The 13,268-nt window shown below is 43.3% G+C and overlaps 2 protein-coding genes across 2 annotated transcripts; one reads left to right on the top strand and one right to left on the bottom strand.

Moving 5' to 3' along the window:
• Positions 1–868: 868 nt before the first annotated feature.
• LOC136766899 (alcohol dehydrogenase class-3) lies at positions 869–7,496 on the bottom strand. The gene is made up of 9 exons (XM_066720770.1): positions 7,421–7,496; positions 6,627–6,728; positions 6,086–6,224; positions 5,516–5,603; positions 5,166–5,385; positions 4,357–4,617; positions 3,890–4,022; positions 3,342–3,480; positions 869–1,001 (listed from the first exon to the last, which is right to left on the bottom strand). The coding sequence occupies exons 1-9, from the start codon at positions 7,436–7,438 to the stop codon at positions 971–973; spliced, it is 1,131 nt and encodes a 376-aa protein (XP_066576867.1). The 5' UTR covers positions 7,439–7,496; the 3' UTR covers positions 869–970.
• Positions 7,497–9,054: 1,558 nt separating this feature from the next.
• On the top strand, positions 9,055–12,952 carry LOC136766900 (kelch-like protein 10). The gene is made up of 5 exons (XM_066720771.1): positions 9,055–9,230; positions 9,904–10,393; positions 10,998–11,615; positions 12,135–12,284; positions 12,526–12,952. Exons 1-5 carry the CDS (start codon positions 9,106–9,108, stop codon positions 12,871–12,873), a joined length of 1,731 nt encoding a protein of 576 aa, XP_066576868.1. The 5' UTR covers positions 9,055–9,105; the 3' UTR covers positions 12,874–12,952.
• Positions 12,953–13,268: the final 316 nt, after the last annotated feature.

Consider the following 13,268-nt stretch of genomic DNA (forward strand, 5'->3'; position numbering starts at 1 on the left):
CATTACAAACATTTTGAGCATTTAACTCATTTTACACACAACGTTTACATATTGTTCTTACTTGAATATACTTTGTTTCTGACTTCAGTTGTGACATGTACAATACATTGAGGGGAAATGTAATCAAAAAGCTGTGTACGTGGGGACTTGTCTTCAAAATCATGAAGGGCATCGACCACATCAAACCAGAGGAGCTTTTCCAGATCAGCAGGGACACACGCACCCGGGACACAAATGGAAATTGAGCTTCAAGGCATTCAAGACAGAAAACAGGAGACACTTCTTCACACAGAGAGGCGTCACAATCTGAACAAACTCCCCAGCGATGTGGCTGAAGAGACAATGTGGGAACATTCAAAAACAGACTGGATAGGATCCTTGATCACTTAGTTATTAATGGACAGCAAACGAGCAGGATGAGGTGGATGGGCCACTGTCTTATGTTCTTATGTAATAAACCTTATAAATCAATGTGTATTATTGAACAATGATGAAAGACTGAAAGTAGAAAATTGATACAATACCTTGTGTTTGCTGCCATATTTGGATTATGTTAATGAAACTACAAAAAGTTTTCGCACACCTAGAACAAGTTTAATCTAGGTACAGTCTCATCGCTGAATAATTGTCCTCATAATTAACAGATGGGTGTCATGAACAAAACATGTACAGAGCACACGAGCACTCAGACTCTGGGCTTTACAATCGACAGCACTCAGAGCAAGAGCCGCCGCCGAAGCAACAACTGAAATCTATGTTATGCACGTTCAGCAAAAAAACGATTTTATAGTAAGTATGCCTTTCTCCTTGCAGTGTCAGAAGCAGCATCTGATCAATTTGTTAAAATAAAGGTCTGAAGAATCTCAGATTTCTTATTATATTTTTATTTTGTGCGCTTTATTTCCTCACCACCAGTAGCGGAGGTTCACACGCCACGCCGGCAGGCCGTCTCTCTGGCAAGCAGCTGCTTCTACTCCGATATTGTAATGATGGTTCTAAGGCTAGAAGACAGAGAGGGGGGGAATTATATAACATTACACATCAGCACTCTGCATTACAAACTGTACATGCATTAGTATTTCTAAAGGCCGAGAAACTGAAACTCCCCTTACTCAGAGCTGCTCCTTCTCATTCCTGGTGGTGGAACGACCTGCCTACCGAGTCCTTGACCTCCTTCCAGCGCTTACTCAAGACATATCTTTTCAGACTGTACTTTTAATATCAGTCATTTTAATCCCCGTAAGATAGCACTTCACAGCATTTTATCATGCTTCTTACTAATACTTGTATTATTTTGTTTTCCTCCTTGCTCCCTTTCCCGTAGCCCTTGACTGTGACCCTACATCTTGACAGCACTTAGCTTTTACCGTCCAGGATATATGACCTCACTTACTGTACTTGCCAGTATAAATTGGAAGTTGTAAAATGTATTATATTTTTAATTGCTCTGTTTAAATGTAAATTTGAATTTGTAATGATTGATGTCTTGTACTTCACTGTATTTTTTCACTTTGTTTTGCACTTCTGTTGTAAGTCGCCCTAGATAAGGGCGTCTGCCAAGAAATAAAAATAATAATAATAAAATACTAATTTCTCAGACAGTACTTGTAATGTAGTAATTTACTCTCCTGCACTTATTCAACACTTTGTCATACTGCTTGCCTTTGCATTACTAGTACTTGTATTATTTCTTTTGATTTCCCCTTTGCTCCCTTTCCCTCGGCCATTGACTGTGACCTAACATCTTGTCTGCACTCAGCGTTTACAATCTAGGATGTAAGACCCCATATATTGTTTACTGTATACAGTATCTCATACACACTTGTGTAAATTGGAATCTGTAAAATGTATTATTGCACTTTGTATTGTTCTTATGTTTTGTAAGTTGCCCTGGACAAGGGCGTCTGCTAAGAAATAAATAATTTCTGGCTTTGAAATTTCCCACAACCCCAGCGTCCCACTTGACCACAGTTTGTAAACATCTGTAGAGGAACACCATGGTTTAGGTTTTAATTGGATCATATGAAAGTTAAGAATAAGGTGTAACAGTTTATTTTTCATTTCTTCCACTTTTTAGGAGGAAAAAAATGAGAAGCTTTTAACTGGCCATTGGGACTCTTAAATTCACATCTCTACCCCGATGTCCAGCTGTTCAGAAACATCGTCTGTGTTTGCGCTGCTATGTGGGACAGTAGAGGTGCTATTACTTATGACTGCTGACAGCTTTACATAGTTTTGAGGACAAATTAAACAAAAAAGCAAAAGTCTCCAAGCAGAACATTTTAAATAGAGTTTGAACCACAAGATTGTCGTCCAGCTGTACCACCTCAAGAAGTCATGGTCCTTCCTCCACTGCCACGACTTTTCACCAACAAACATTTTTTACAACCGCTGTGCACGGTACCCTGTGGTCATTCACCTTGCAATTCATTTGATTTGGACAGACTCAAGTATAGATCAATAGCCATGGAGAAAAATAAATGCGATAAGTAAAGTTTGTTGACCCACTTTAGTAAAAAGGGAAAAGGCAAAATTAAATAAAAGGAAAATGTACTTGGAGTTTGATCTCCTTTCAACAGTTGCATAATTTAAAAATGTAGACCTGCCAGAACTCCTGCAAGTCTTCCAAGCACAGTGTCACATAAAAATGTTCGGTATTTATTTTATTGCACGCAGAGACATAATCCATATAGTTTATGATGTAGAGTAGTTTTTTTTTTTCTCGAAACATTATCTATACATCAGCAAGATAACTGATCAGATGACACATTCCTGATCCAGGTCTGCGCGCCTACAGCCAGTACGGGCCGTACGGAGGGTAATTCTTTCCAGGTTCTTACATTCCTCTTCTAACCTGCACATATGCCTCCTGTTTCTGCATTTCTGCTTTCCTTATAAACAGCCTCATAAAGAGTTGTTTCCAGCTATGCATCGATCCTAACTGTAGCACAGACAGAGGCTTGCGTTGAGGGGAACTTCAGGGTTTGAGGTGTTGCGTAAGGACAGTCTTCTGTTGGATTTTGTCCCTCTGCAGATCTACATATGTGACTCCAGACGCCAACTTCTGCTTTTTGGATGTGATTATGCAAACAATTACATTAGCAGGCTAAGTCCTAACTGTACTCGTGTTTGTCAAGCTTTCCTGTAGTGCAGTTGTGGATCGAAATAAGAACGAATGATCACAATTAATGTACTCGACTTTCCAGTGTCGGCAAAAACAAACAAGGTCAGGTTTATGCATTACTTTATACGCATAAGGGTCAAACTGTTCAGTTCAGCACAGGAGATATCAAGCAGTTCTGAAAATATTTACAATAGTAATCTGACCATATGCAAGTTACCTTTTCCCACTGGTCATGAGATCGAAAGCCTCATTCACTCTGTCCAAGGGCAGTGTGTGGCTCACAAACTCATCCAGCATGATCTTCTTTTCCATATAGTCGTTCACCAGCTTGGGCACACTGTCCACACTCTTCCAGCCTGGGCCAAAAACAGAGAGACTTCATTATACACCTTGGGGGTATAATATGCAAATGAAATGAAATGAAATGAAATGAAATGAAAGAGTTAACTATTTTCAACTAACAAAATAGACAAGTACATTCTTGTGCAAGGTCTGAGGCCCTGAGAAAAGATAGCAAGAAGAAAAACATAAGGGGTTGTAGATGACTGTAGTAGAAATGTGTTACACCCTTCTTTTAAAACAATTATGTTCAGGGTTTGGATTAATAGTGTTCATTGTTAATCAGTTATATCTTTTCTGACATTATTAAACACCCAATCTAAAGAAGCAGCCTGAAGCCAGACTTGAATTTTGTAAACTGTTACACACACACACAAACACTCATTTTAAGGCCTTAAAACCAAATAGCCCATGTACAAATCTCACCTCCAAAATAAGTGCCCTTCCAGGTCCGGCCGAGTAAAAGCTGAAGAGACGGGGCAGAGATCTCGTGGTGCTCATTCCAGCCGATAATCACACTGGTTCCCCAGCCTTTACGACAAGACTCCAGCGCAGATCTCTAAACGTTAAATACAAACACAATCTGGATATAGAGAGACCCCTTCCTGAATTTATGAATACGAGATCTGTGTATTGTCTTTAATAACAGCAAATATATTGGTTGTGATAAACAAAATACAGTTTTCGCTATAGATCACTTAATTCTAAATGGAGGTTTCTGGGTTTACCACCTTAACACTGACTGGATAATTATCTACTTATTCACTTAATTGAGAATCAGTTCCCAGTTTTAAGGTGGTAATACAAAGCTTCAGAAACGTGACCCTCAAGAATCAGTACATTTTGGGTATTAAACATGATGGTTGATAATCTAAAACAAAGACAGGACTCACCATGACAGCCACGCTGCCCACGCACTCAAAGGAGAAGTCCACCCCTCCCTTAGTCATCTCAATCAGCACCTCCTGGATGGGTCTGCTGTGGTCCTTCGGGTTGACGAAGTCGGTGGCTCCGAACACCTTGGCCTTCTCGAACTTGTCTTTGTTGATGTCCACCGCAATGATCCGAGAGGCTCCGGCTGTTTTGCAGCCCATCACGGTGGCCAGACCCACGGCACCGAGCCCAAACACCGCACAGGTGGAGCCGGGCTCGACCTAAGGGCAGGGGCAGCTCGGTCACATGAAACATCGCAGGAGTGGCAGGGAAAACAGTCTGAATTAGAAGCATTAGATGTGTGTTTGCTGGTATAAGCTGGTTCTGTGCCAGGCGTGTGTGTGCTTGCAACATGGTCTGAGGCCACCGGTTCCCAACTCTGAATCTAATTTCTAATAATTTCCTGAATCACAGCTTTTTAAGTATTTTAAACAGTAGGGGGTTTAAGTTAAGTATAGAATTTTTTTAGAATATATCAAATTGAATAATAAAACAAATTAAGTAACCAAGGATTGTAGGAAAGCAAAGCAGGATACACACGGCCCTCTGGGAACTGAGTTTGAGACCCCCGCACTACACGCTTCCACTCATGACAAACATCTGTTCTTTAATTCACCAGGACATAAACCACGCACAAATCAATAAATCAATTCAGTTTAGTGCTTTTTGGGAGCCATGATATCTGTTTTAAAGGGTTGACATGACGGCACCAAAGGGCCGCAGCACACCACTGCTTAATGGACCAGCTGATGAGAAGAGCAGCAGTCACCTTGGCAGTGTTGAGCGCAGCGCCATACCCGGTGGGAATGCCGCAGCCCAGCAGGCACACCTTATCCAGCGGGGCATCGCTCCGAATCTTGGTCACCGAGACGTCGCCAACAACCGTGTACTCTGAGAAAGTGCTAACGCCAAGAAACTGGTAGATCTGTTTCCCTTTACAGGTTATCCTGCTGGTACCATCTGCCAACACACCTCGCTGGGTCTTTTCCCTTCCGGTGGAAGAGTGGGCAAAAATGTATTAGATAGGGGGGCAGCAATGACATACACAACCACTATGCCAACCACTAACCAGCTTGTCTGATGGTATGATATGCTAGGGCAAATAAAAAGCAAAATTACCAATTTTTTTCACATAAATTGGTCTTGGGACTCAGGCAGTATTCACATTCTCCACACTGGGGCAGAAAGAGGGGAATAACTGCGTCTCCTGGAAAGGAAAATAGGTTTTGCAAATCTGAAATTTTAAAATAATTCCATTATACAGCACAATTGTTTTATCATAATACTGTCCACAATCCACAAAACTACCATTCCTATGTCTGCTGTGCTATTTCAATGAATGTCAAGTTTTAGTCACGTATAAAACATTGAGACTGCCAACACAAACAATCTGCCAAACGCAAACGGCTGTAGTGCAATAGATTTGTTTCTTATTTTACGAGAGCTGTCCACCTGGAATGTGATGTGCGTTCCTCTGGGTCTTGCCTTTGTTGCAATGCAACTGACTAGAATATTCCTTAAAAGGATTTTGTGTCTGTGTATTTTACAATGTATCCCCCAGGCAAGAAGAATTTTAAATAACATTTAAACACAGAAACACAAACCATTGTGGTCAACAAAAATCACTCCCTGTGCCCAAGGAGCAATGTTAATAGAAAAAGATAAATCACGAATGTTTGCGTCACTCACCGGGTGCAAACCTGGTCACTCCGGGTCCGACGCTCTCCACGGTTCCTGCTCCTTCGTGTCCCAGAATCAGAGGGAAAGGTTTGGTGCTTCTCTCATAAAGGTAGGTTAAGTCACTGTGACAAACTCCAGTGGCTGCCACCTGTCATATTAATAAAAATCAAATGAAGGACTTAAAAAATAATGTACAACTCCTAGTATTAACTCAAACGGAGTATAGCACTGACAAATCCCCTGCACTACTCCTTTTACAATCCAGAATGATAACATACCATAAGATACCATGGACACTGTGCAGCACCGACTGGTAAGTGGTAGACGTTTACACAGGTTTAAGAAAACAAAAGTTTATTTAAAAAGTTGATGATCTAAATAAACCTTAATTGTTCGAGGGTAGGTCAGTTTTTGTGATACAGGCCGGTCAGAGTACGATGCGTGGAGAATCGAGGTACAATTCTTCCTTTGTTGGCAGTTCTCAATATTCTTAGTTTGAATTATTCTATCAAATGGGGTGTCCGTGCACCTGCAGTGGAAGGGGTTTTACCTTAATGCGGACTTCGTTGTCCTTCGGGGGAGCCACTTCCACCTCCTCGATGGACAATGGCTTCCCAATCTCCCAAGCCACAGCAGCCTTGCATTTTATCACCTGCAAAAAACCTTCTAGTTATGTTATGGGTTGAGGCATGGTTGTGTGCGGCAAAGCAGGAGTCCATTCGCTGGGTCTTTCCTAGATTGGTTACCAACCTGCAAGTTGCAATACTAGGCTTTTAACAGTCACTTGTGTGGGGGAAGAGGCTGGGCAGTCTGCATCCATTTTGTTTGCTTTAAATAATAAAAGTTAAGACTTAAGGTCTCCACCCAGATTATACAGAGGTTTAAACTTAACCAAGTTAAGCCTTTGCATGTCTACTGTTCTTGGTTACAAACTTTTCAGAAACTATGTATTCTTGACCCATTTTCTGTCTAACGTTTCTCCACAATATAATTCTCATTTAACAGTTGCAATGAAACAACATGTATTAACCAATATGAAATTGCTATTTGATAATAATAATAATAATAATAATAATAATAATAATAATAATAATAATAATAATAATAAAGTCTGACAATAGTTGAGAATGTCATGTGCAAGAAAAGCAGCATTTAAGCAGGATTAGTATTTTAACTGTATTGACACTGACACTACTACTACATAACGTTTCGGATCCTGCCAGCATGCATCAGCCCTGCACTCCATCTGAAGTCAAGTTAAAATGATGTAATTTAATTACTACTTCGTGAAATAACTAATTCAAATTGTTTTTCAGAGGACGGGGACAAGTCTCAGGCCTGTACCTCCCCCGCCGCTCGCATGGCCTCCGCTCCGCCTGCAGGGCCGAGATTTGACACAACGCCGCGTCGCAGACGAGATTTGACACAGCGCCGCGTCGCAGACGAGATTTGACAGGATCTGCGCAAACGCACCGTTTCTATTGGCGGAGCTGCGCAGGCACAATGCAAACGCACACAAACTTTAAACTGTACACTAAAAACATGGTATCAGTGTAAGAAAGGGAATGAGACAGATGCAGCAGCCACCAGCCCAGCCTAAACCGAAAAGAGACGTTTATATGCAAGCAACTGTGACACTGTTTTAAAGGTTCAGAGTTAATGCTTAGGATAACTTAATTATAATAAAAACCTTGATACATTTATGTATATAGCTGTCCCAGAATAGCACGTTTTAGGAATAATAAATTGTAGTTTAAACAGTACGTAATGCCTTGACAAATATGTCTTTGAGACTTTTCAAATTGGGCCTTTCAGTCAGGTTGTTAATTACCTCCTATTTTGTGCCACCTGCTGGCCACATTATAGAAATGGCTTGGATATGATATCGCATGAACCAATGTGTGTTGTGTTGTTTGTATCAAGACAATTGTGTATTATGTGGAATGTAATTAAGAGGACATTGCACAGGTGTTCATTTGATGTGTATTTTGAATAAATTACAAATGATGTATTATTTTTCAAAATACGAAAGTGGCAGAAACACTCTCCGTTGTTGTTTTCACTACTGTTGCAAAATTTCTCACATCCCCAAATCTCAGACTAATGACTAATGTCACCAATTATCTGCTTATAAAAGACTTCTACCAAATGTGTGCCATGTAGAGGACAAATGGGCAAGACAAAAGATTTAAGTGTCAGGGCGCACCGATTTGAGTGCGTCAGTATCAATGCTGCTGGGTTTTTCACGCTCAACTGCATCAGGTGTATCACGCAGTAACGTGCAGGACATTAATGGGGGGATGCTGAACAAATTGTAGACCGGAGGGGGGGGAGGGGTTGTGCTAGGAGTATCTCAATTGGAGGGGTCTAATGTTGTCGTCAAATACATCGGGGTCGTCAGTGGTATCATGAGTACATGCATCCATCACGCCACATGTCAACATTGCAGGCTGGTGGTGGTATGATGGTGTGGGGCGTGTTTCATGCCACACGTTGGGCTCCTTCATGAAAGTGTCAAGGATTGATTTATTAAGGCAACAGTCTGTCCATTTCTGCAGTTAAAATGTTAGTTAGTCTGAAAAATTGAATACCTAGTTGTTTCTCCAGGACCAGGGCTAGAGATCCTTTTTTAAAGACAGAAAACAGAAACCAGTATTGTGAAGACTAGAACATTTTTAGGGGATAATGATTTTATTCCTGCCAGTAAGAAACGTGGCCACACTGCGTCATGTATTACTGATCCTTGTTGAATGTGATTCCCCCTCCAAAGGATCAATTCAAATTAATATAATGGTGATGATGGTGATAATGGAGAGGTCTGTGAAGTTCAGATCTAAGATGAAGAAATGCAGTGGGCTTCTTCTGACCTCATCTGGTTATGATGATGTCATAATCCTGCCTGCGAGTTCTAGAACTCTGACTGCACTAGAAAAACAAGTGACCAGCAAACGTTCCGCAGTAGTGAAACAGTCAATACGGAAGAACCATCCACTTCAACAAGCGTTCAGAGTTGCACCATAGTGAACACCATGAGTGCCTCATTATATTACGAGCTGATGCTGGAGGGGCAGCTGTGCGATGTGGTGATAATGGTGGAAGGCACCGCATTCAATGCCCACAAGATAATCTTGTGTGGCTGCAGTGAGTATTTCCGGTGAGCAGTTAAAATATATACAGTATACAGTTATTAGTGTTCATCTTGTTACTGAAGAACCTTGACACACATTATACTTAAACATCAGTCAAGTCATTATTAATTTTCTTTTAAACTCACACAGCAGATGTCAATTCAATCAACAGTAGCATGTCTAGTTTGCCGACCCCAAAACTAAGTTTTGCATTCGGCAATTACAAAGTGAAATCCAAAACTAATGAAAAGCAAATAGTGTAAGGTAAAAAAGCAAATAGTGTAAGGTAAAGCTTTGATATGCTTAGCCCCCCCGAGACTTCAGCTGGAATGAAATCCAGATACAAAGGCTGATTCATAAGGAGCCCTGCCCTACCCTGCCTTGGTACCCTGCTGTCATATAAATGGTATTATTTGTTCACATTACATTGAAAGGAAGAGAAAGTAAAGACTCTGTGTATGGCAGTGGGATCCATTTTTGTACAATCCTAATACTACAGAATTTGTATAGATGAAGCTGAATTGAATATATTAAAACGTCTTATTAAGGGTATAAATGGAAAGCCGAAGATCTATGACTCTGCTGCACAAGGGGACCTCACATGCTGTGCTGCGCAGTTCATGGAGTCCCAGGATTCCCCCGGCCCACCTCAAACATAGAGGAGGACTGAGGAAGAAGTTGTTTTTCTTGCCTCCACAGAGTCCTGTTCACCAGCGATGGCTGGAACACAGAGAGAAGGGAGGTCAACATCCTCGGCATCTCCCCAGAGATGATGAAACTCATCATCCAGTACGCCTACACCCTTACCGTACCCATCTCCCCCAACAACGTGCAGGAGTTACTGGTAGCGGCCGACCAGTTGGCGGTGCTGGACCTAATGCAAACCTGCTGCAACTTCCTGGAGGCCCAGCTCTGCATTGAGAACTGCATCGGCATTTCCCAGATTGCCGAATTGCACTTCTGCTTCAAGCTGCATCGGGTGGCCCACCGCTACGTCCGGCACCACTTTGGGCTCGTGGCCAAGGCCTCTGAGGAGTTCCTGGAGCTCTCTCTGGACCAGCTAACCAACATCATCGAAAAGGACGACCTCAACGTCAACCAGGAGGATGTGGTCTTTGAGGCCATCCTGCGCTGGATCGACCACGCTCCCAACGAGCGACGCGGCCACATATCCGTCCTGCTGCCCAAGGTCAGAGTCTGCGAAGGACACAGTAGTACCCAGGGCACAGAACTTCCCAGACTGACTACAGAAAAAAACCTGAACACATATACAATATACAAATGATACAGAGTCAAGTCACATTAATGCAGCTGCAACAGAGACGTCATACACAAGCACCTGGGACGTGTTGCATTTATGTGAGAAACAAACGAGATAAGAACACACTTAGAATAATTAAAACACCTTTAACACTTTCATTTAACATTATGGTACCCAAACTTGATGGAATCTAAGCATAAAATGATAACAATTAATTAAAGAATCACAGTAGGCAAACCTTCGTTAATCCCTGTAGAGGTCAAATTTAAAGTGAAGATGGCTTAAGGGTTAAGGTTAGGATAATTTGATTTACTACTTACTTATGGTCACCGTCATGATCCTGTCATCACGTCCTAAGCTGAAATGTGCAGAACACTGTGTCTTTGATAGTGCTTGGCCTCCTCCTCTGCACTAGACGTTGGCTGTTTAGACACGGCACCCAGTTTATCCTGTTGTGTCTGCTGTGCACATTAGGTGCGCGTTCACTGTAGAGGAGCAGAACCAATCGGCCAACTTCTTCCTTGTCCTACAGGTGCGGATGGCACTCATGGAGCCAGAATACTTCATGACCAAAGTGAAGAACAACGAGCTGGTGAAACAGACCGACGAGTGCAAGCCTATTGTCATTGATGCGCTCACGGTCATGTACGACCTCAATATCAATGCCCTGTCTGACTCGGACTTATGCAACCCCATGACCCGGCCGCGGCTTCCCTATGCCATCCTGTTGTCAATCGGGGGCTGGAGTGGGGACAGCCCCACCAATGACATGGAGGCCTACGACAGCAGGGCTAACCGCTGGGTGGACGTCACCATGCCGGAGGAGTACCCTCGGGCCTACCACGGGGTCGCCTACCTCAAGGGCTGGGTGTACTGCGTGGGCGGCTTTGACAGCATGGATTACTTCAGCAGCGTGCGCAAGTTCAATCCTGTGGAACTCACTTGGCACGAAGTGGCACCCATGCACTCCCAGCGTTGCTACGTCAGTGTAGTTGTGCTGGACGGCTTCATCTATGCCATGGGTGGCTTTGACGGTGAACTCCGGCACAACACAGCTGAGCGCTACGAGCCCGAGACCAACCAGTGGACCCTGATCGCACCCATGAATGAGCAGAGGAGCGACGCTAGCGCCACCACCCTGCACGGCAAGGTGGGTGACCTCCCTGCAGTGCTCTGCCATCAGACAGCGTTCACAGGACAGAAGGCCCTGGTCTAGTCCCAGTCATGGGAGAGCCACCGTGTTTCAGAGCAGGGATGACAAGAAAGGAAAGAAAGAAACATAAAATTGGTGTAATTAAGGAAATAATTTGTCTAATGAGCTCAAAATGGGTGAATGCTAAAGCAGCAGCTTAGGCTCACTGTCTGTGTTTACATGCTGGTAAAACACACAGGTCCAAAGCAGGAATTATTAAATGAATACAGTATGAACCCAAAAAAAACACTGAAATTGTAATCCAGCTGTACCACCTTAACAGAAGTCACCACCACCTTGACTCTCATGACTTATTTACCAGCGTGTAAAGACAGCTGCTGTCTACTCCAGCAGTTTGGAAACCGTTTGCTCAACCGTCTCCAGATCCATACAGCCACAGCACAGATCCTTTTTCTGTGCTTCATGCAACCGAATCCTGCGTGGGTTAAAGACTTCTCTTGCTTTCTCCCTGGCTAGGTGTACATCTGCGGGGGATTCAACGGAAACGAGTGTCTCTGGACATCGGAAACGTACAGCCCAGAGACCAACCAGTGGACCGCCATCGCCCCCATGTCAAGCAGGCGCAGCGGGGTGGGCGTCATCGCCTATGAGAACCACGTGTATGCGGTGAGGACTCCCAGCAAGAATGCCGTGTTTTAGGATACCTGATCTGAGCTCTGCTATTGCGGGGGGGCTTATTTCAATGTCTTGTTTGACTGTTACCATCATTATAATGATAATCAAAATGCATGCCAAATGGAGCCCTCACATATTGACCCACTCTTAAAGTTGTGTTCCAAATCTTAAAATCCCAAAGCCTGTTCAGTATTGTTTGACCTCTGACCTCTACCCTCCGACCCCTGGGCAGGTGGGCGGCTTTGACGGGACAAACCGCCTGCAGACCGTAGAGGCCTACAACCCGCTGACCAACAGCTGGCACCTGATACCCAGCATGTGCTCCGCTCGCAGCAACTTCGGCATTGAGGTGGTGGAAGACTGCTTGTTCGTGGTGGGCGGCTTCAATGGCATCACCACCACCGCCTCTGTGGAGTGCTATCATAAAGAGGCAAATGAGTGGTACGATGCTTGTGACATGAGCTTCTCCCGCAGCGCACTCAGTTGCTGTGTGCTGCCAGGGCTGCCCAACGTGGCCGACTACGCCGCCCATCGAGATCCCCTGCTGCCCGACTCTCTGCAAGAGGACACATCTTCCTGAACCTTCAGCCTTCCCTCCTCAACTCTTGACCTCTGGTAATTCTCAGACTATCATTAACCTGCAATAAATGCATTTCATCATTACCTGACAAGGAAGTGTGCTTTTTTTGTTGACCATTTTCTGTCTTTCTTTTTATATACATTCATACAAACGGGTGACAAATTAAAAGAAAAGCCTGAATAAATGAGTGGAGGAATATAACAAATGCAGATGCCTTCAAATAGGTGTACTGCATGATATAATTAAGCAATTAACATCCTATCATGCTCTGTGGCATGTATAAGAATGCTGAGCAGCCCAGCTGACCTCGATTTTGGATCAAGATGGCGAGAGGAAAGGATCTCAGTGACTGTGAAAGAGGGGGCATTATTGGGGCACGAATGGCAGGAGCTTCA

Source organism: Amia ocellicauda, chromosome 13, assembly GCF_036373705.1.
Source record: "Amia ocellicauda isolate fAmiCal2 chromosome 13, fAmiCal2.hap1, whole genome shotgun sequence".
Lineage (NCBI taxonomy): Eukaryota > Metazoa > Chordata > Actinopteri > Amiiformes > Amiidae > Amia > Amia ocellicauda.